The 22,115-nt window shown below is 40.8% G+C and overlaps 1 protein-coding gene across 1 annotated transcript in view; it reads right to left on the bottom strand.

The window, feature by feature from the left end:
* The window catches only part of LOC134324860 (latent-transforming growth factor beta-binding protein 2-like), a 218,081-nt gene that overhangs the window by 171,006 nt on the left and 24,960 nt on the right, over nucleotides 1–22,115 (bottom strand). The window contains exon 3 of the mRNA XM_063006740.1: nucleotides 4,790–5,069. Coding sequence (XP_062862810.1) covers nucleotides 4,790–5,069 — 280 coding nt within the window. The remainder of the gene's footprint in view (nucleotides 1–4,789; nucleotides 5,070–22,115) is intronic.

Here is a 22,115-nt window from a genome sequence, read left to right as displayed (position 1 = left end):
GTGCTAGTCTACCCAGAGCCCTCAACACCGCTGAACAGCTTTAGGATGAACTGGAATGCCGACCACAAGCCAAGCCTTACTGTCCAAAGTGAGTGCCCGATCTGATAAAGGCTGCTCACTGAACAGGCACAAATTCCCACATACACAACTCAATATTAATGTTGATGGTTTTGTAATGGGATGTCCAACAACCTCACGGGCAGGTGTACACATGCTTTTGGCTCATACACGTTGTCCTTTAAAAACCACTATGATTGACCAGGACCAATTTTGAGGACCAATAAACATCTGTAACCTAATAATGTGTCTGTGGATCCTTACAGTTGTAATTTATTGTATTTATTGGACGGGTGGGTGGTGGACTCAAGTGACTCAAGTGAACCGGATCACATTACTGAGTGACTCAGATTAACCCGAGTCTATAAAATGAACCGAATTTACCACCACTAGTGTGTGTGTATGTGTGTCTGCTCTGCGATGGACTGGCACCCCGTCCAGGGTGATACTGTGTGCCTTGCACCCATTGAAAAGATGGGATAGGCTCCAGCACCGCCCACCCCGTGACCCTAATGGATAAGCGGTTAAGAAAGTGAGTGAGTGAGTGATGTACTATTATATATTTAATCTGATAAAAAAGTGAGAGTTAAATAAAAATAAAACACAGGATTATAATTTAAGATGAGTGCTGCAACAAAGATTACAATTTTACTGCTTGGGGGTATTCTATTAGAGACTAATTAGTAATTTAATTAGTAATTAAATGATTCTGACAAGCAAAAGCAACACTTAAGGTTATTCCTCTGAGTGATGAATAAAGCTAGTAGTCATTTTTAGTGAAGCCCGATGACTAACAAGAAATATATTAACTTAAGAGCACTAAACATTTTTTCTGCAAGTGGAAACTTACATAATCTTTCATTATGGCAAATCCCAACTATAATATTTTTACTTGGCTTTGTAAAATTTGCTCTGAATTTCCTGAACTACTGGTCCTCCTATGCGCCTTTGGAGAACAGAGCGATAGCTTATTTATTAACAGCTGGTGGGGGGTTAATGGTTTTACTGTGCTGTCATAACAAAACAATAAATCTGGGCCTCCATCATCTGCTTTGATTTGTTTCTTAAGTTGTAATTACTGTCAACTAAGAAATATGTGATGATAATGGGTTGCTAGTTTACTCCAGTATAAACAGAGCACATTATTTAGATAAACAGCTGCTAAGTGATTCTTCTTTTCATGTTTCTTATAATAACATTGTATTTAATCCAACCACTTAAGTTTGGGAAGCAAAGCCAAGATTTCTGTAAGGTACAATGCGTGTCATATTTTCTATGGATACGGAAATAAGCTACACACCACACACATCTATTTAACTACATGTTCCAGAAACGTCCTTAAGGAAAATGGTAATGCTTCATTTACTTTTGCACTAAGCAGCACTTACCTACATTTACATTTTCAGCAGATGCCTTTATCCAAAGCGACTTACATTACAGTATACAGTCTGAGCAATTGAGGGTTAAGGGCCTTGCCCAACAGCAGCAACCTGGCAGTGGTGGGGCTTAAACCAGCAACCTTCTGATTACTGGCCCAGTACCTTATCCACTAGGCTACGGCTTTACCTCACTTCCTTTTTTTAAATGCTGCCATTCAATCAGGCGAAACATAAAGCTTCTTTGTCAAATTGTGCGAATAATCACAGTTTAATGAGAGACAGGTCTGGAGTGCAGGCAGGCCAGTCTAGCATCTACACTCTCAAGTGAGCACTAGCTCAGAGAAGTTAACGTTTTTGAGTAATTACTTCCAATGATTTGCCAAAGTATTCCCTAGGCCATAAGGTGATATCTGTTAAAAAAGCATGTCGAGCGCCCAGGTGGCACAGCGGGATATTCCACTAGCACACCAGCGTATGAACTCCTGGGTTCGAAACTTGGTGTTGCTACCGGTCGGCTGGGCACCATCTAGCAGGCGTAATTAGCAGTGCCTGCAGAAGACACTGATTGGCTACTGTTTCTGCTAGGGCAGGATGACCAGACTATGTGGGTGGGGGTCTTTAAAATGCTGTGTAAGGACCCTGATTGGCAGATAGAGTCGCCTGTGCAGAGTGCATGGGTGAAAAAGGGTTCCACTAAGGACGGTGTATGGGTCGGAGGAGGCGTGAGCAGAAAATATATCCTCCTCGACTGGAATCGGGGATCCCCCAGCAGCGGAAGACAAATTGAATATACAAAATTGGGAGAAAAATGTGAGAAAATGCATAAATAAATATAAATTGACAAAACTATGCTGGAGTCCAGCTACTGTTGTGTACCTTTGTTTTAAATGAATCCAGTAAGTAATTTTTATAATGAACACATTTGGCTGAATTTAAATTCACATTTTATGCTAAACAACATTATGGACTGAATGTAATTTGTGCCTGTTTTTAGACTCAATTCAATTCATCTTGGTTTGGACATTTTATTATTTAATTATTTAAATCATATGAGTGTTAAAGCCCCAGTAAAGCCCTGTCCATTTCACATCGATTTAACACATTTTCTAAATTGTGATCTACATCACCACTATGTACTATGTATCTGCATGATAAACTAAGCCTAGTTTATCCTACATAGTCACTCATATCATACATAGTGCTCATATCAAATACAGAATAATTTTAAGCTTTAAAAGTCCAATCAGTGTCACATTTATGCTGTTTATTGAACAAGGCACCCCAGTAGATAAAAAATAACTTCAGAAGTACTCAGTAATAGGATATGAATCATCAAACACCAGAAAGTCATACTGGACTGCATAAAAGTGCTGCAAAAGTGCTGTTTACATTCTACTGACCATGTTACGAAACACAGTCATAAGGAGAAAACAATGACCAAACAACGGTGGTGAATCATCACATAAATACAATAAACTCAAGAGAACCACAAGAGGAGTGGCAGAGCATTTTTTGGGAATGATTTGTGCCCAGCATTCCTAAGAGGAAAAACTCTGCTTAAGGGCCCCACAGTCAACTCACTCACACTTACTCACTTTCTTAACCGCTTATCCAATTAGGGTCGCAAGGAGGGGGGGTGCTGGAGCCTATCCCAGCTTTTCAACGGGCGCAAGGCACACAGTAACACCCTGGACGAGGCGCCAGTCCATTGCAGGGCAGACACACATACACACACACACACATACACATACACACACACCCATTCACCTATAGGGCAATTCAGCGTCTCCAATTAACCTGACTGCAAGTCTTTGGACTGTGGGAGGAAACCGGATCGTCCGGAGGAAACCCACGCAAACACGGGAAGAACATGCAAACTCCGCAGAGAAAGGACCCGGACCGCCCCACCTGGGGATCGAACCCAGAACCCAGGACCTTCTTGCCCTACAGTCAACATTTAGTCAAAACTGGACTGATTAATTGAAACAATTACATTTGTGTTTTGTTTTAATACAAACCCCATTTCCAGGAAAAATATACAGAAATCAGCCATAACATTAAAACCACCTCCTTGTTTCTACACTCACTGTCCATTTTATCAGCTCCACTTACCATATAGAAGCACTTTGTAGTTCTACAATTACTGACTGTAGTCCATCTGTTTCTCTGCATGCTTTGTAAGCCCCCTTTCATGCTGTTCTTCAATGGTCAGGACTCCCCACTGGACCACAACAGAATAGGTATTACTTGGGTGATTGATCATGCTCAGCACTGCAGTGACACTGACATGGTGGTGGTGTGTTAGTGTGTGTTGTGCTGGTATGAGTGGATCAGACACAACAGCGCTGCTGGAGTTTTTAAATACCGTTTCCACTTACTGTCCACTCTATTAGACACTCCCACCTAGTTGGTCCACCTTGTTGATGTAAAGTCAGAGACGATCGCTCATCTATTGCTGCTGTTTAGGTTGGTCATCTTTGAGATCTTCATCAGTGGTCACAGGATGCTGCCCACGGGCGCTGTTGGCTAGATATTTTTGGTTGGTGGACTATTGTCAGTCCAGCAGTGACAGTGAGGCGTTTAAGAACTCCAGCAGTGCTGCTGTGTCTGATCCACTCATACCAGCACAACACACACTAACACACCACCACCATGTCAGGGTCACTGCAGTGCTGAGAATAATCCAACACCTAAATAATACCTGCTCTGTAGTGGTCCTGTGGGGGTCCCGACCATTGAATAAAAGCATGAAAGGGGGCTAACAAAGCATGCAAATAAACAGATGGACTACAGTCAGTAATTGTAGGACCACAAAGTGCTCCTATATTGTAAGTATAGCTGATAAAATGGACAGTGAGTGTAGAAACAAAGAGGTGGTTTTAATGTTATGGTTGATCGGTGTATATTTAACTTACAAATAGAAAAAGAAGATTTCCAGTGTTTTCTGAATAACTTCAATGTAGTTTGAAACTGCAAACAAATTTAGAATGTGATGCCTACAACACACTCCAAAAATTTGGGACAGGGACAGTGGGAAAATAAGAGTGAAAAAGTTTATTGAATATTTAAGTTACAACCACCAAGTCTTATTAATAGGAAAAGTGATGGAATACTTTTGTCAGTTAAATAATGATTAACAAATAATACAATTATTTAACTAATTAATTATACAATAAATACTATGGAAATAAAACAATAAAATCTGCTTCCCTAGCATGTTGTGTACCTCTGACTCACATATCCCATGAGTTAATGCCATAAACTAGAGCTCATAACTGACTGTGGTATTTTAATTCTCTTCTTCCCGCTCTTAATTATCTGTGTATGTGGTTGAGAGGTGCTAAAAGACTTACCCGGTTGAATGTGGTGCCCTGCTGGTTGGAGGTTTGGGTGTTTGGGTTTTAGGAATGGTGTCGATTGCCTGTCTCTCGGTAGGTCTCCTGCGAGCTGGCTGGTGCTGGCTGGAGTCAGTGCCAGGCTGATAAGGTGTTAAAACTCTGGATGTGCCAGTTCGGATGTAGACCTGCTCAGGCGTTACCTCCTCACAGCGGGCTCCCTGAAAGCCAGAACGGCATACGCAGGTGTGGGGGCGACTGCACGAGCCACGGTTCTCACATGGGGGTTGGCAGTTCGCTAGAGGGTCAATAAACAACAGTTAGCAATTAGGAGGTTAATAACGAATAAAAAACACAATAAGAACCCCCATACAGGTCATAAACTAATACTGTGTCTTACATTTTGCAAAGCCACAATACAAAATCCAGTGCATTATCCTTGTTTATATACAGTATATACGTATATATATATATATATATATATATATATATATATATATATATATATATATATATATATATATATATATATATATACTGTATATACAGTATATATACTGTAGTAGAGTAATGAAAACAAAACAAACCCAACAATTAAGACATGCATGCCGCTCATTCTGAGTAATCGAAGCATTGATTAAAAGGGGCTTGTTCAAAATAATAGCAGTCAGGAGTTCAATTGGTGAAGTCATTCATTCTGCAGAAGAACGGGTGTCAGTTTTGGCCCTTATTTAATGTAGGATGGTGGCAAATGTTGCACAGGTTGGTCATAGCACATTTCCTTATGAAATACTGGGTAAAATGGGTTGTTCCAGACATTGTTCTGATGAACAGCGTACTTTGATTAAAAAGTTGATTGTAGAGGGAAAAAAACATACAGAGAAGTGCAGCAAATTATAGCCTGCTCAGCTAAAATGATCTCAAATGCTTTGAAGTGACAACCAAAACCTGAAAGACACGGAAGGAAGCATGGAACTACTGTTTGAAAGGATTGAAGAATAGCCAAAATGGCAAAGGTTCAGCCAATGGTCACCTCCAAAAAGATCAAGGAACATCTGAAGTTACCAGTGAGTACAGAAGATGATTACGTGAAGCCCATTTACCAGCAAGAACTACTTGCAAAGTCCCGTTGTTAAGAAAAAGACGTGTCCTGAATGGGTTCAAATTTGCCAAGGAACACATTGACTGGTCCATAGAGAAATGGAACATTTTGTGGACTGGTGGAAGCAAAATTGTTTTTTTTTTGGGTCTAGTGGCTGTAGACAGTATGCCAGACAACCCCCGAGCACTGAATTCAAGCCAGAGTGCACTGTGAAGACAGTAAAGCATGGTGGTACAAAATGATGATTATGGGGATGTTTTTCATACCATGGTGTTACGCCTATTTATCTCATACGAGGGATCATGGATCAGTTTAAATATATCAGAATACTTGAGGAGATCATGTTGCCCTATGTTGAAGAAGAAATGTCCTTAAAATGGGTGTTTCAACATGACAATGACCCAAGACATCTTGGTTACAGACAAACAAGATTGAGGTAATAGAGTGGCCAGCCCAATCCCCTGACATCAATCCCATAGAGAACTTGTGGGCTGAAATCTGAAACGTGTTTTTTTTTTTAGGCAAAACCCAAAATTGCAGAAGAACTGTGGAATGTAGTGTAATCATCCTGGACTGGAGTACCTGTTCAGAGGTGCCAGAAGTTGGTCGACTCCATGCAACACAGATCTCAGAAACAATTGTTATGCCACTAAATATTAGTTCAGTAATTTAAAGTAAAGTGAAACCTTAAACATTTTCATTTCATACAAACATTTTTTGAGTTTTAAAAGAAAAATGCTGGCACTGCTATTTTTTTGAACAGCCTAATATTCATGTATTCATGTACATTATGTATTTTATCATGCACAATGTACAGCTGGTAAAATAGTAAGTGTACTGATTTTTTAATTACAAGATCTCAAAGTCATGTGACTCCATGAGGACCTTCTGCAGAACAAGTCATAGAACCAGATCACTTCTAGTAAGCATGTCTTCCTTTCAAAACACTATTTCAATTACAACAGTAAATATTTAATTCTGAATCACACTTTATATACAGCATGTTTTGCAAAGCTCTGTTGGATAAATAAACTGGAACATGTTTCTCGCCAGGCCTTAAATTGATTGATGCATAAACACTACTCAATATTGCCTGTGAACACAGTCGGTGTGAGGTAACACGGTGGTCAGAGTCCACGCAGCCTGCAAGCGAGCTGCCAGGTTACTTTCACCGTTTCCAGAGGGGTCTGTAGCATGCTACGAAAACCAAACAATGCTGTCCGTCATGTGACACTGCTGTCTCCGCTGGATGGCAACTCAGAATTTATGTCACTGTCCTCAGGACAGTAAATCAGGCCGTTGCTCTCCGGGGACTAAAGCAAACAGAGACGCTCTGCCAGCAGCCCAGGAATGCTATTGACACAGATGCCGGGGGACACTGACAGATCACAAGCCCAAAAGCTTCCTCCGGCTCTTCTGGGAGAATGACTGCATGGCCCACTGCCTTTCCTGTTATTGTGATCCAGGCCTTGAACTTTGGTCCGGCATTTGGTCTGGAATTGTCCAGCACTGACTAGAAGACATGGTTCTTCTTCCTCCAGCTCTTCATGGTATTGCCATATGGATGGCAAAGAAGACAAACACATGGATCCTTAATGTTTGTTTGTTTGTTTGTTTGTTTATTAGGATTTTAACGTCATGTTTTTTACACTTTGGTTACATTCATGACAGGAATGGTAGTTACTCATTACACACCAGGTTTGTCAGTTCACAAGGTTATATCAAACACAGTCATGGACAATTTTGTATCTCCAATTGACCTCACTTGCACCTCACTTTGGACTGTGGGAGAAAACCGGAGCACCCGGATGAAACCCACGCGGACACAGGCAGAACATGCAAACTCCACACAGAAAGGACCCGGACCGCCCCACCTGGGGATCCATGGATCCTTAATGAAATCAAACCTAAACCTCTCAGTCCAAGCACAGATGACCAAACTTAAGCACTCCAGATAATTGAGAAAGACAGTTATGTTTGGAAGTGTTGAAGGTAAAAGAGGAAGAGGACGGCCAGCAGAATGGACAGTTAGAGAAACAATGAACAAGCCATTAAAAAAAATTAAAGACCCAAATAGAAAACAAGATGTTCTAATGAAATACTATCTGTATAGTCACCAGGAGTCAGAATCTACTTGACGCCAGTTAATAATAATAACCACATGGAAATGCATATTTGGTAAATCATAATCCATGCAAACTCAGCTAGGAGGAGGTGCTTTCTGTATGACATTAGTGCATGTTAATAAATAAAAATATGAATAAAATTTGTCTCTTTTGAATTGCATTGAACATTGTTTCTAAATCTCAGTAGTGTAATGAAATAGGTACTGTTTGCTCTGTTTGTGCCAGTCTGAATTAAATGCTCATTGATATTCAAATAAAGTAAACAAACAAAACTAAACATTTAAAGCAAGAACAATATACATTTAAATGCCCTGTCGATAATAAAGTGTAATGCTAAAATCAGACATAATGTTAAGCCTGGAGAAGATATTCAACACAGCATGTTGGCATTATACCAACATATTCCTTGTGCGCCTGTTTGAAAACAGTGTTTAACGTCTCTACAGCAATGAAAATTTTATGAACTATTGTCAGATTTAGTATGTGTTTTATAATAATATTGTATTTTATTGTATTGTATTTATGATATTGTCAGATTTAGTATGTGTTTTATGATAATATTGTACTGTACACTGATCAGCCATAACATCAAAACCACCTCCTTGTTTCTACACTCACTGTTCATTTTATCAGCTCCACTTACCATATAGAAGCACTCTGTAGTTCTACGATAACTGACTGTAGTCCATCTGTTTCTCTACATACCTTTTTAACCTGCTTTCACCCTGTTCTTCAATGGTCAGGACCACCACAGAGCAGGTATTATTTAGGTGGTGGATCATTATCAGCACTGCAGTGACACTGACATGGTGGTGGTACGTTAGTGTGTGTTGTGCTGGTATGAGTGGATCAGACACAGCAGCGCTGCTGGAGGTTTTTTTTTATACCATGTCCACTCTATTAGACACTCCTACCTAGTTGGTCCTGCTTGTAGATGTAAAGTCAGAGACGATCACTCATCTGTTGCTGCTGTTTGAGTTGGTCATCTTTTAGATCATGGTCATGTCGGGAGGACAATTCTCAAGTCCCGCAGCAATAGACAATTCTCAAGTCTCCACCAGCATTGCTATGTCTGATCCACTCATACCAGTACAACACACACTAACACACCACCACTATGTCAATGTCACCGCAGTGCTGAGAATGATCCACCACCTAAATAATACCTGCTCTGTGGTGGTCCTGGGAGAGTCCTGACCATTGAAGAACAGCATGAAAAGGGGGCTAACAAAGCATGCAGAGAAACAGATGGACTACAGTCAGTAATTGTAGAACTACAAAGTGCTCCTATATGGTAAGTGGAGCTGATAACATGGACAGTGAGTGTAGAAACAAGGAGGTGTTTTTATTGTCATGGCTGATCGGTGTATAGTATTGAATATATGATAATGTTAGATTTAGTATGTGTTTTATGATAATATTGTATTATATTGGATTGTATTTATGATATTGTTAGATTTTGTATGTGGTTTATTCATAACTACACTATATTTTATTTAATAACTGTGTGGCCACATATTATTAATGACATTTTATTGTTGACATTCACATTCCAGGTTTTAAGATGTTTATTGTAGTGTTGTATGCTCTGAACTCCATAATACATGTGGTTTATTTACACTGTATAGTCAAGAGTATATGGACACCTGGCCATTAGCTTGCTGAACCTTCCATTCCAACACAATGGGCATTTATATACTCTCACCAGTTATTCACTTCTATAGAAAGGTTTTCCACTATTTTGAATTGTGCTTGTGGTCAAAGGGATATTTATGAGGTCAGACACTGGTGTTAGACAAGAAGTCTTGGCTCACATTTATTGTTCCAACTGTCTCAAAAGTGTTTAGTGGGGTTGAGGTCATGGCTCAGGTCAGAGCTCTGTGCAGGCCAGTGGAGTTCCATAACACCAAAACTGCCAAATCTGGTCTTTATGGACCTCGCTTGTGCACATACACAGTCATTCTGGAATAGAATTTCACAAATGGCTGAATATAACAAAGGTAGGGATGTTTAACTGGATTAACAGACAAACAAATCACTGGTAAAATGTTGGTTAAAACATTTTAATCGGGCTGCTGATGCTTGATTTGAATATTATGGACAATTTAACTAATATTTATTTATTTATTGTCTGTTTTACCAGCGCTGCATCCTGGTCACGGTCAAAGTGAGTGCAATTCACCAGGTGAAAGGCAGGAAACACCTTGGGCAGGTCACCAGCAACACACACATCTATACCTAGGAAAAGTTTAGTATATCCAATCAACCTAACCTGCATGTTTTTGAAGGGCTTGAACCAGGGACCTGATTATTAGTCTACCGTATCTCCATATCACCATATCTGGTCATTCACAAAATGTGCCAGTACATTGACCGGCGACTTTAATTTGTCCAGAATTGTGAATAAGAGTAGGATGCTCTGTAATTGACCTTAACCTTTTTCATGGTGTAGCACAGTATTATGAATTGAACTTACAGCCTCCCTGACTAGGATGAACCAAAATACATAAATCACAAGCAGGTAGTGTTAATGTAAGCGAACCACATACAGTCCAGTAACCACATATTAATCTAATGCCAAGTTCACACTACACAACTTTCCAAGTCGTCAGGTCTCCGTACAGTTCACACTATATGACTGGATCTCTTGTAATCGGGAGTCTTTCAAGTCAGTGTGGCTTTCACACTACACGATTGATCGGTGATAGGGGATTACACACTACACGATCTATCACCAACTGGAATCGCAGGCAAGCTTCTCTGGTCTCACAAACTATGTTTTGTCATAAAAACAAACGCGAGAAGTGACAAGGGGTTTAATGATACCACGTCCAAAAATGCACGTCAACAAGTAGCAAGCGATCAAAGTGTGCGCTGATGTGCAGCGTAAAATCAAGGAGAAAATATAAATTAATCTGAGTGGATTGGGCTACGCAAATAGCATGGATTGTTCTATAGTGAGTTGGAGGTTAATAAATATTTTGCAATGCAACTTTGGTGGTATGTTTTGTAGAGAACGATAAGGTCAGAAATACTGTAAAACGTGTGTGTGTGCCGATGTATTCTGATATAAACTATATTATGCCCCTGTCCCACCTTTTTACAACTCCTCACCTGCGGTGCCCCTCACCCCGTATCTTGCGTTCTCATTGGCTGTTCAACACAGCACTCATTGGCAGTCGGGCAACTCAGATCTAGATATCTGATGTGCTAGAAATCTCGCTTCGGTCGGCAAGCACTCGGATGTTGTTGAGTAGTTCACACATAGCGATTGAGATGCGAGTTTCGATCGCCAAGCAAACGCCGAGTTGCTTCCGAGGCAAATCTAGCGCCGACCAGTCGACTAGCAAAAATCAGGGCAAAAATTGTGTAGTCTGAACTAGGCATAAGTTACTTTAATTTAATTTACACATGGTTTCCTCCTACATCCCAAAACATAGCAGTATGTAGAATAGCTTACTTAAATCGTGAATGCATAAGTGTAATACCCAGCAATGGGTTGTCACCCTTTCCAGAATGTAATCAGTGTAAAAAGGACCCATCATGACTGGCTACAGAATGAAGCACTTAATAAAGTAAAAGGACATACAGAAACAATGCTCCTTCAGTATACAAGTTCCTAATCTACTCTATTGGCACAGGTCTAGATAACATCTCTCTGACCCTAAACTGGCCACTTCCTTAAATCATATGACTCCAAATGTTAGCAGCTGGGCTCTGACACCACAAACACACTGGCCTCATTGTAGTTTAGTGGGTGTGTTGCTTTCCTGCACTGTCACTGTTTAAACACTCGGTCCAAAACCGCCGCATTAATTGCTGTCATGCTGACTCGTCTTGCACATCATTAAAACTAATTGCCCGACATTCCTTTCATTTGGCTAACATGTGCTTAACTTTTTCACAGTGGGATATAATAAAACAAACATTTATGAAGGAAAAGTGACACAGGAAACATTCTCGGCATAGCCACTGTCATAATAATTATTTTGGAGGCAGGAAGGCCAGTCATGGGTGGAGGGGGAAAGAGATGCAGTGATCCAAAGAGTGAGCATGATGCACTTACTCCATTTCTTCTCATTTAGCATGTAATGGCCCTCTTTAATCGATGGAATGAGTGGCGTGCTCTCTCAATGCCGCTATTGTTTCATAGCCGCTTATACGCTCAGGCCAAATCCTTACTGTAAGACCTTACGGCATTTTGTCTGAAAGGGCTTCTAAAAGAAAACTGCATGTCATTAAACCTAAAAGAGATAATAGGGCTCGAACAATTTTTTTAATGAAAAGCCTATTTATAGTACTTGGCCTTTTAAAAAGAAAGCAGCATGAAATACCAGTTAAAATCAATTTCTTATGTAGTTAAGAGGCATGGCTTATTAAGCTGATCCGAAGGACAATTAGCTCATCCACGCAAAGTTCAGATGGTACCAAATTTAACTACTCTTAAGCTGATGTAATTGTTGGTTCCAGTAAAGTTATGATAAACTGTAAATGGAGACTCTAAACAAGTTCCAAAAATCATATATCATTACATAGTGTATATACTACATATATCTACACTCACTGTCCATTTTATCAGCTCCACTTACCATATAGAAGAACTTTGTAGTTCTACAATTACTGACTGTAGTCCATCTGTTTCTCTGCATGTTTTTTTATCCCCCATTCATGCTGTTCTTCAATAGTCAGGACCCCCACAGGACCACCACTGAGTAGGTATTATTTGGGTGTTGGATCATTCTCAGCACTGCAGTGACACTGACATGGTGGTGGTGTGTTAGTGTGTGTTGTGCTGGTATGAGTGGATAAGACACAGCAATGCTGATTGAGTTTTTAAACACCTCACTGTCACTGCTGGACTGAGAATAGTCCACCAACCAAAAATATCCAGCCAACAGCGCCCAGTGGGCAGCATCCTGTGACCACTGATGAAGGTCTAGAAGATGACCAACTCAAACAGCAGCAACAGATGAGCGATCGTCTCTGACTTTACATCTACAAGGTGTAACCAACTAGGTGTTGGTGTGTCTAATAGAGTGGACAGTGAGTGGACACGGTATTTAAAAACTCCAGCAGTGCTGCTGTGTCTGAGCCACTCATAACAGCACAACACACACTAACACACCACCACCATGTCATTGTCACTGCAGTGCTGAAAATGATCCACCACCCAAATAATACCTGCTCTGTGGTGGTCCTGTGGGGGTCCTGACCATTGAAGAACAGCATGAAAGGGGGCTAACAAAGCATGCAGAGAAACAGATGGACAACAGTCAGTAATTGTAGAACTACAAAGTGCAGTGCAGTGAGGCGGTTTTAATGTTATGACTGATCGGTATACATATGTGAATTTGTTTATGCCAAATCGTTATGGCTAGATGACTGGGTCAAAGTATTTCTTAAAAAGCAAAAGCGTGCACAAGTTATGGTGAGTTACCAAAAGTGATTCAGAGGAAGAACAAACCATGAACCATCGGCAGCCAAGGCTGATGCTAGAGGACAGCAGAGGCTATTGTGTCTGGTATGGACAAACTGAAGATACTGGTTTTAATACTGGTGATGAGGAAAACAAGTCCTTCTGTGTAGATGGCTGCATAGCCACAGGCTGGTTAAAAAGCCCATGATAAGTCCTCTCCACTGTCAAAAAGTGCCTACAATGGGCTGGACACTGGAACAATAGAAGAAGGTCACCTGGTTTGATGTGTGCATCATTTACACAGAAGAGAGATGAGGACGATCCACTTGGCCAGCTACAGTACCCAAAGGGCCTGGTGGTAATGCCCTGGTACCAGATAACACCAGATACCTTAAAAGGTTTTGTGAAGAGATTTTGTCTCAGCAAATAAAAGGCAGGGAGTGAAAATATTTTGGTTAATCAGTACATTCTGATTTCAAAGTGCAGGATATAATTTGAGTGTTTTAAAATCCAGATACTGACTATTACCAGAATATATAACTAATTATTCTGTAACAAAAGACTTTAGGCATATCTCTCTCCCAGCTGAATTTGTTCCAAATAAAGGAATCATATAAAATAATCACTTTTACATCAAGAGAACAGGTGCTGCCAACAACCATTAAAAGGTCATAAAAATGTTTGAGAACTGGCTCAGTTATGGCTTCATTAATATAACACACATGTAGATTGAGACAGCTAGCTCATATACACTTGGACTAAAGATCAAGACGCTGTTTAGAAGGAATGAAATTAACAGTTGATTAGAAATTGTAAAATATTTTAGTGCTTCAGTAAAAACATTCAATCATTTGCACAATAAAATAAGTACAGTAGTGATTTATAAATATACAGACATTGCTGATAATATCGATACTTGTACATTTTATTAAAATATGAACCCCTCGGCCGCTCATGTGACGCAGCGGTAAAACACGCTGGCACACCAGAGCTGGGATTTCGAAAACATTATATCGAATCTCAGCTCTGCCATCCCGCTGGGGAACAACTATTGGCTGTTGTTCATAGGGTAGGATAAGCCGGATAGGGACTCCTCATAACTGAGCGAATTACGACCTCTGCTGGCTGGTTAATGGCATCTGCACAGAGACGAGGGATAATGAGGATCAGGGTGTGGCTCTCAGTGCACAAAGCTGATCGGCATATGAACTCGCCTCTTGCAGGTGAAAAGATGCAGTAAGCCACTGCACACATGTCGGAGGGGGCGTGTGACACTCAATCAGGATGGGGGTCAGCTCCAGTAGAGAGGAAGCATAACGCAATTGGGTATAAATTGGATGCACTAAAATCGGGAGAAAAAGGGAGAAAATGCAGTTTTTTAAATCCCTCCATCACCACCACCATCACAGACATAGACAATTAGGTCTGACTGCTGGGTAATGGGTTAGTGTGATTTTTGGTGTGCCACATGAATTACTAAACCACCTATCTATATTGCACTTTTTTCTTATTAATTGCTTGTAGTAACAGCTTTGGACTGGGATGTCAAATAATCTTTTGATGCCGCTCAAGTGGCACAGTCTTAAAACACACTAGCACACCAGAGCTGAACTTATGAGTTTGAATCTCAGATTTGCTACAGGCAGGCTGGGCACCCATACTGACACTGATTGGTTCGTTCATTGGGTTGGATGCCGGAGGGGATTCCTCGTAAATGCTGCAGTTACGACCTCTGTTCGCTGTTCAATGGTGCCCACATAGGCACGGGGGATATTGGAGATTGATGCGTGACCAAGCCCCATATGCACTTGCCTTGTGCAGGTGAAAAGATGCACATGTGTCGGAGGGAGCGTGTGTTAGTCAGGGCTCTCCTCGGTCAGGAGTGGAGGTCAACATCAGTAGAGAGGAAGCAAAATGCAACTGGGTAATAGGGATATGACTATATTGGGAGAAAAACAGGGGAAAATCTACGTTCTGTTGGTCATATGGTGTAATTCCAAGCATTTTTTGATTTAGGGGCACTTTTTTAAACAATGTCTCACTGTGTTTCCTCTTTTCTAACCTCACCAGATTAACTTTTAATTAACAAGTCATTCTAAAACTGTGATTCATCAGTAAAAAAAAGGGATATGCTTCTCTGGCTAATTGAAAGCATTCCAGTGACCTAGTCAGGGTAACGCTGGTCTCTTGCTATGGCGTATATTAATTTTAGGCTGTCTGATGGCCTATAAAAGTCTCTCTCTGTCAGGAAGAGTTATGCCAGGGCTCTGTGAACTGTGTAACCCCTGTGCTAAACCACCCAGGCCTAGTAAAGTACTGAGCGGCCCGCGTGGCCGTCTGTGTAGCAAATTACCTCACCGGCAGCTCAGTAACCCTGTAGCAGAGGCCAACCTGTTTTAAATGCCTTTCGATGGGTCACTTACAGGAAGTACGCTCCATGATGCATTCAACATGGTGTTTTACCAGCATTTTAAAATACCGGGCTTTTCAAAAATATCACATCACACATGGGTTCCATTAAGTCCAGAGGTACTTGTTATCCCTGTTTGTTATTAAAATATGAATTGGTCTAATACAAACATTGAATGAATTAATCAATGCAGCAAATCCCAGCTTTATCCCGACATGCTTGTTCTAAGGATGCATTCCTGGCTCACCGCGAGCCTTGGTGCAAACTGTCGCTTTGCTCAATGCTTGGCTCGAACGGAATATGAGACGAATCTGCATTTGTGTGGAATAACCACTTGTGTGTCAAATCCATTCTAAAAGCATCCACATGTATTTACAGTTAGCTGTATTGCCCTCACTGTTTCACTTTTAAACTTGTCTTACAGCTTGGGGAGCTGATAAACTGTGAGAATCAGCTTTTCCAGAGAGTCTAAACATTTATCATTAAAAAAAGCTTAACATGGCTTAATGTATTAAATTAACAACATAGGAACAGTAAATTTCTCCTAATTATTACTGATTATAAGTTCTTTCCACTACTGGAATTCATCAGTCATTGTTTTAAAACAATAAGTCACATTAAGCTTTGTTCACTTTAAGAGTTGTTCGTACAACCTGAGTCACTTTTACCAAGTCATATCAAACAGTTAGTCTCATTGGAGGCGCTTTAAACAGGTCAGCGACAAACTGGGTCAATGTTCAATCAGGTGAAGTTTGAGCGCTGCGCCAAGCACAAAAATCGCAAACCCAATGCGGCAAAAGAGCATGACGCAATGACACAATCATCGCAAAAGCGGTTTTGAAGCTTCTCATGTGAATGCGCCCTAAATCTGCCATAATTGTTGTCCAAAATTTGCTGATTTGTCTTGACAACTCTTTGGACAACTCTTTTAGACTCAATGCACTTGAAAAAAAATGGATTGTTGTGTAACTGCAGGATACACCCACATTTCAATACATCTTGAAATGTATTTCTTCCATAATGAAGCTGTTCAACACAACAATGGACAGTGTCAGTTATGCTGCTTATGATTTATTACCCATGCATTGATACACGAGCAGATGTGCAACACATGGCTATGTGCAAATAAGCTATTGAATTTGTACTGTACTTTACACTCATTTTCTCATAAATAAGCTTGGCATGCCCGACTAGGAGCTTAATGCAAGTAAGTAATTCCATGCTCATATGCACTGTACACAGAACAAAAACCTACATCTAATAAGGACCAACAATAAGGTAAAAAAACAACATTCTAATAATTGTTTGTTTGTTTATTTGGATTTTAACGTCATGTTTTACACTTTGGTTACATTCATGACAGGAACGGTAGTTACTCATTACACAAGATTCATCAGTTCACAAGGTTTCATCGAACACAGTCTTGGACAATTTTGTATCTCCAATTCACCTCAATTGCATGTCATTGGACTGTGGGAGGAAACCGGAGCACCCGGAGGAAACCCACGCAGACATGGGGAGAACATGCAAACTCCACACAGAAAAGACAGAGGGGATCGAACCCAGGACCTTCATGCTGTGAGGCGACAGTGCTACCCACTTAGCCACTGTGCCGCCCAAAATTTTAAGAAATGCTTTGCTATATAACCGTTCTTCCATTTAGTTATGCTGTTAAAATTAGGGGTGTCATAGTCCCATGCTATTCTGTGCACAACTGACTTCTGGTTTTCAATTGCTTTGTTCTTATCATATTTTAACTTCATCTTCTGTTTGTTATCCCCTCAGATGGTCCAGTCCCTCCACACCCACCTGAGGCTGAATCTTGTAGCCTTCAGGCTGTCATGCCCCCAAAGCTGTTCCTGTAATTGTATAATGCTCACAATGCGTTCTACTTAAGAACATTTTTCTTAAATTTTTTAATCAAATATTTCCATCTGACTGTCCAAGAAAGATGGATCATTTTGTGCCTGGTTTCTGTCAAGGTTTCTGTCTTTTTCCCTTGACATTGTCACCCTTGGCTGTTCATTAGGGATATTGGAACCTGTATTCTGAGAAGTTGCTTTGATGATGCTCTTTGTAAGAAACGTCATACATAAAATGCTGCACTTGCGTCAGTGTTGGAACCAGGGAGCTGCTGACCTCAGGCCTCAAGAGTGGAGAAAATTGGAAGCATCGATCATTGTTTCCAAACCCGAAACTTTAAAGGTAGAAAAGCAGTTATGTTTTCACATGGTAAAAAAGCTAAATACCATAGTGTAGGTAAAGACAAATTAATACACACATAAAAGCTTATGAAAGCTTATCATTAGATACAGCAGGATGGAAAATACATCCGGGACAGGATGGCAATCCATCACTGGATATCACACCCTTATTTAATTTTGTACACTCACACACACATTAAGGCAACTGAGAGTGGCAAGTGCCCCTACTGGCATATTTTAAAAAGTACAATAAAAATTAACAAAACACATTAGAACAGTCTAGCTCCACAAACATTAAACAGAGACAAAAATGCCGCTCAGATGGCGCAGCGGTAAAAACACACGCTAGGGCACCAGAGCTGGGATTTCGAATACATCGTATTAAATCTCAGCTCTGCCATCCGACTGGGCTGAGCGGCCACATGAACAACGATTGGCCTGTTGTTCATATAGGGGTGGGGTATTAAGCCGGACAGGGACTTCTCGTAACTGATGCACTACGACCTCTGCTGGCTGATTGATGGCGCCTGCACAGAGGTGGGGAAAGAGTGCGGATCAGGGTGTTTTACTCCGTACACAAGGCTGATTCGCATATATGCACTCGCCTAGTGTGGGTGACAAAATGCACACGGCTGCTGCCCACGTGTCGGAGGGGGTGTGGATTAGCTTCGTTCTCCTCAAATCAGAGCGGGGGTTGGCATTAGTGGAGAGGAAGCGTGATGCAATTGGGTAATTGGACACGCTAAAAAGTCGAGAGAAAAAGGGGAGAAGACGCATAAAACAATATATATTAAAAAAAAAAGAGAGACAAAAATGAAACTCTTTGGTTCTTTGGACCCAGATCTATGTGGCACCCACAGTATTTGTTGTCCCACTGTAATTCCTAGTTGGATAGTTATCATTATATGTAATGATACTTAATTAAAGTAATATTTATTTGGTGTTTCAAAGCTATTAAAGATATGACTGTGGACTGCATTCATTAATGCATTTATTTATTTATTCTTTGGTAGACACTGTACGAACTGGGTCTGGAGCTGGAACTGTATTAATTGGTGCTTATCCCATTCCATTTCTCAGCATCATACACTCATTTCCAGTTTATTTACACAGGGGCAAATCAAAATATATATGGGTAGTACCCAATAATTCTGACAGCACTTATAGACACTATCCTATCCTTTATTTAATTATTATTTGGGCCCTACTTCATTTCCTTGTATGGTTGAAGGTTAATTACTTTCAGCATACATATTAAACACAATGGGTGTGGCTATAAAATGTATATGGTGATAAGAAAAGGCATGATTTTTAAGAACACGTTTCTAAAACCAACTAGACACACAGAACACACACACACATTGACTATTGTGTATCTATTCAGCTATATCCGCTATGCATCTAGGACACAAGTCAAGAGCTTCAGAATAAGGAGGAAATGTTAACTTTGACAATAGCATGGCTGCTGGTGCCAGGTGGGCAGACAGAATGGTGAAGAAAAACATCCAGTGTCAGTTCTGTGGGTGAAAAGGTTCATCAGAGAATTCAGACAAGAATGACAAGAATGGACAGGCTTGTTTGAGCTGGCAACCCAAATAATCACTCTTTAACAAATCTCAGGACACACAACATCAAATCTAACACGGTTGTGATACAATAAAAAATAACATTGGTTCCATTCCAGTTATCAAAGACCAGGAATCTAAAGATACAGTTAACAGGGCAGTGATAGCTTAGCAATCTATGACAGTTGATGGTTTAAGACATGTCAACATTAGACCCTTGTGCATGGTTCTTTTTCATTAGTTGCTTAAACTGAATGTTGATATTGTGTCACTTGTTTAATCTGGATACAAAGTGTTTGCTAAATGCACCATGTAGGCGCAGTAAGCACAGGCTAACCTCAAATGGACAGTAAACGATTGAGAAAATGTTGCCAGGTCTGATAAAACTCAATATACACCGATCAGCCATAACATTAAAACCACCTCCTTGTTTCTACACACACTGTCCATGTTATCAGCTCCACTTACCATATAGAAGCACTTTGTAGTTCTACAATTACTGACTGTAGTTTCTCTGCATGCTTTGTTAGCCCCCTTTCATGCTGGTCTTCAATGGTCAGGACCCTCCCAGGACCACCACAGAGTAGGTATTATTTGCGTGGTGGGTCATTCTCAGCACTGCAGTGAAACTGACATGGTGGTGGTGTGTTAGTGTGTGTTGTGCTGGTATGAGTGGATCAGACACAGCAGCGCTGCTGGAGTTTTTAAACACCTCACTGTCACTGCTGGACTGAGAATAGTCCACCAACCAAAAATATCCAGCCAACAGCGCCCTGTGGGCAGCGTCCTGTGAGCACTGATGGTGTAGAAGATGACCAACTCAAACAGCAGCAATAGATGAGCGATCGTCTCTGACTTTACATCTACAAGGTGGACCAACTAGGTAGGAGTGTCTAATAGAGTGGACAGTGAGTGGACACGGCATTTAAAAACTCCAGCAGTGCTGCTGTGTCTGATCCACTCATACCAGCACAACACACACTAACACACCACCACCATGTCAGTGTCACTGCAGTGCTGAGAATCATTCACCACCTAAATAAAACCTGCTCTGTGGTGGTCCTGTGGGGGTCCTGACCATTGAAGAACAGGGTGAAAGCAGGCTAAAAATGTATGTAAAGAAATAAATGATATATGGTAAGTGGAGCTGATAAAATGGACAGTAAGTGTAGAAACAAGGAGGTGGTTTTAATGTTATGGCTGATCAGTGTATGTATGATATGCAAAAGAGAGGGGGAGAATTTAGAGGAATAGACAAATAATATAGACAGAGTAATATGGTGTTCCTAATTAAGTGGCAAGTACGGGTAACCTAAATATTTAATAAATGCCCTGTGCCTTTGTCAAGGTGACTGACTAATCTAGGAACTAATCTAGGAACTCCCCAGGATCGTGTCTAAGCCAGAATTGATTCTGAGTGCTGTGTGTTCTGGGTAGGAAGCTGCTAAAAGCAACGTTTTATCATTTTGGAGCAGTGAGCTGTCATGCACTATCGGGATAAGAAACAAGGACTCCAGCCTCCTGTGTGCAGCAGAATATGAGATACTAGGGAGCACAAAGGGCCTAATTATTCCAGACCAGCCAAGCACACCCCAAAGTTGATTTTAATTAAGCATTTTAAATAATTTCGTGACTGCAAGTGGGGCCAAGAGCCCTTTCTGGTTTTAATTGAACAGGAACGATGATTAGAAGGTTTTCCACATGTGATGGAGACAGTCAATATGAATAACAGATGCGCCGGACCTGTAGTAAACAAACAAACAAATAAATAACGGAAGGCAACAATCTGAAGCATTAAATGATAATGAAGTTGTTTACCACATTAGGATTGTAAAGTGATGAAGAATGTTTATGACTATCACAAAACGAGCAAAACATTCTCTTTAAAAGCTACTTAAAAGGAACACAATGAACAGCCAAATGCAGTGGGATAGTTATGATCGTACAAGTCGTACACCTGCATTATTCTAGGACATACTGAACATTTAAAGAAGTGAATGATATACAAAACACAATTCCAAAACAAGTTGGGAACTAGGTAACATGCAAATAAAATAAAAAAGCAGAAATTTAGCCGCTCAGGTGGCGCAGCAGTAAAGTACGCAAGCACACCAGAGTTGGGGTTTCGAATACATCGTATCGAATCTCAGCTCTGCCTTCCGACTGGGCTGGGCGGCTGCATGAACAACGATTGGCTGTTGTTCATAGGGTTAGGGGTAAAAAGTCAGATCATAGGTCCTTAACTGTGGCCCCTGCTGGCTGACTGATGGCGCCTGCACAGGGCTGAGGAATGATGCTGATGGGGGTGTGGCCCTCTGTACAGAGTGCCCATCGGTGTATGAACTCGACTCGTGCAGGTGAAAAATGCAGTCTGTACTGACTGTACGTGCCAAAGGGGGCGTGTGTCAGTTGAGAGGCATCCTCAGTCAGCAGTGAAGGGTCGAATTAGTATTGGGGGGGCAATTGGGGTGATTAAACCCTCACCAAAATACACAGATTTATTCTTTTAGCTACAAATATT

This window comes from Trichomycterus rosablanca, chromosome 13, assembly GCF_030014385.1.
Source record: "Trichomycterus rosablanca isolate fTriRos1 chromosome 13, fTriRos1.hap1, whole genome shotgun sequence".
In the NCBI taxonomy this organism is placed as follows: domain Eukaryota; kingdom Metazoa; phylum Chordata; class Actinopteri; order Siluriformes; family Trichomycteridae; genus Trichomycterus; species Trichomycterus rosablanca.
The sequence above is the reverse complement of the archived record's forward strand: the minus strand, read 5'-3'. Positions and strand labels throughout refer to the sequence as shown.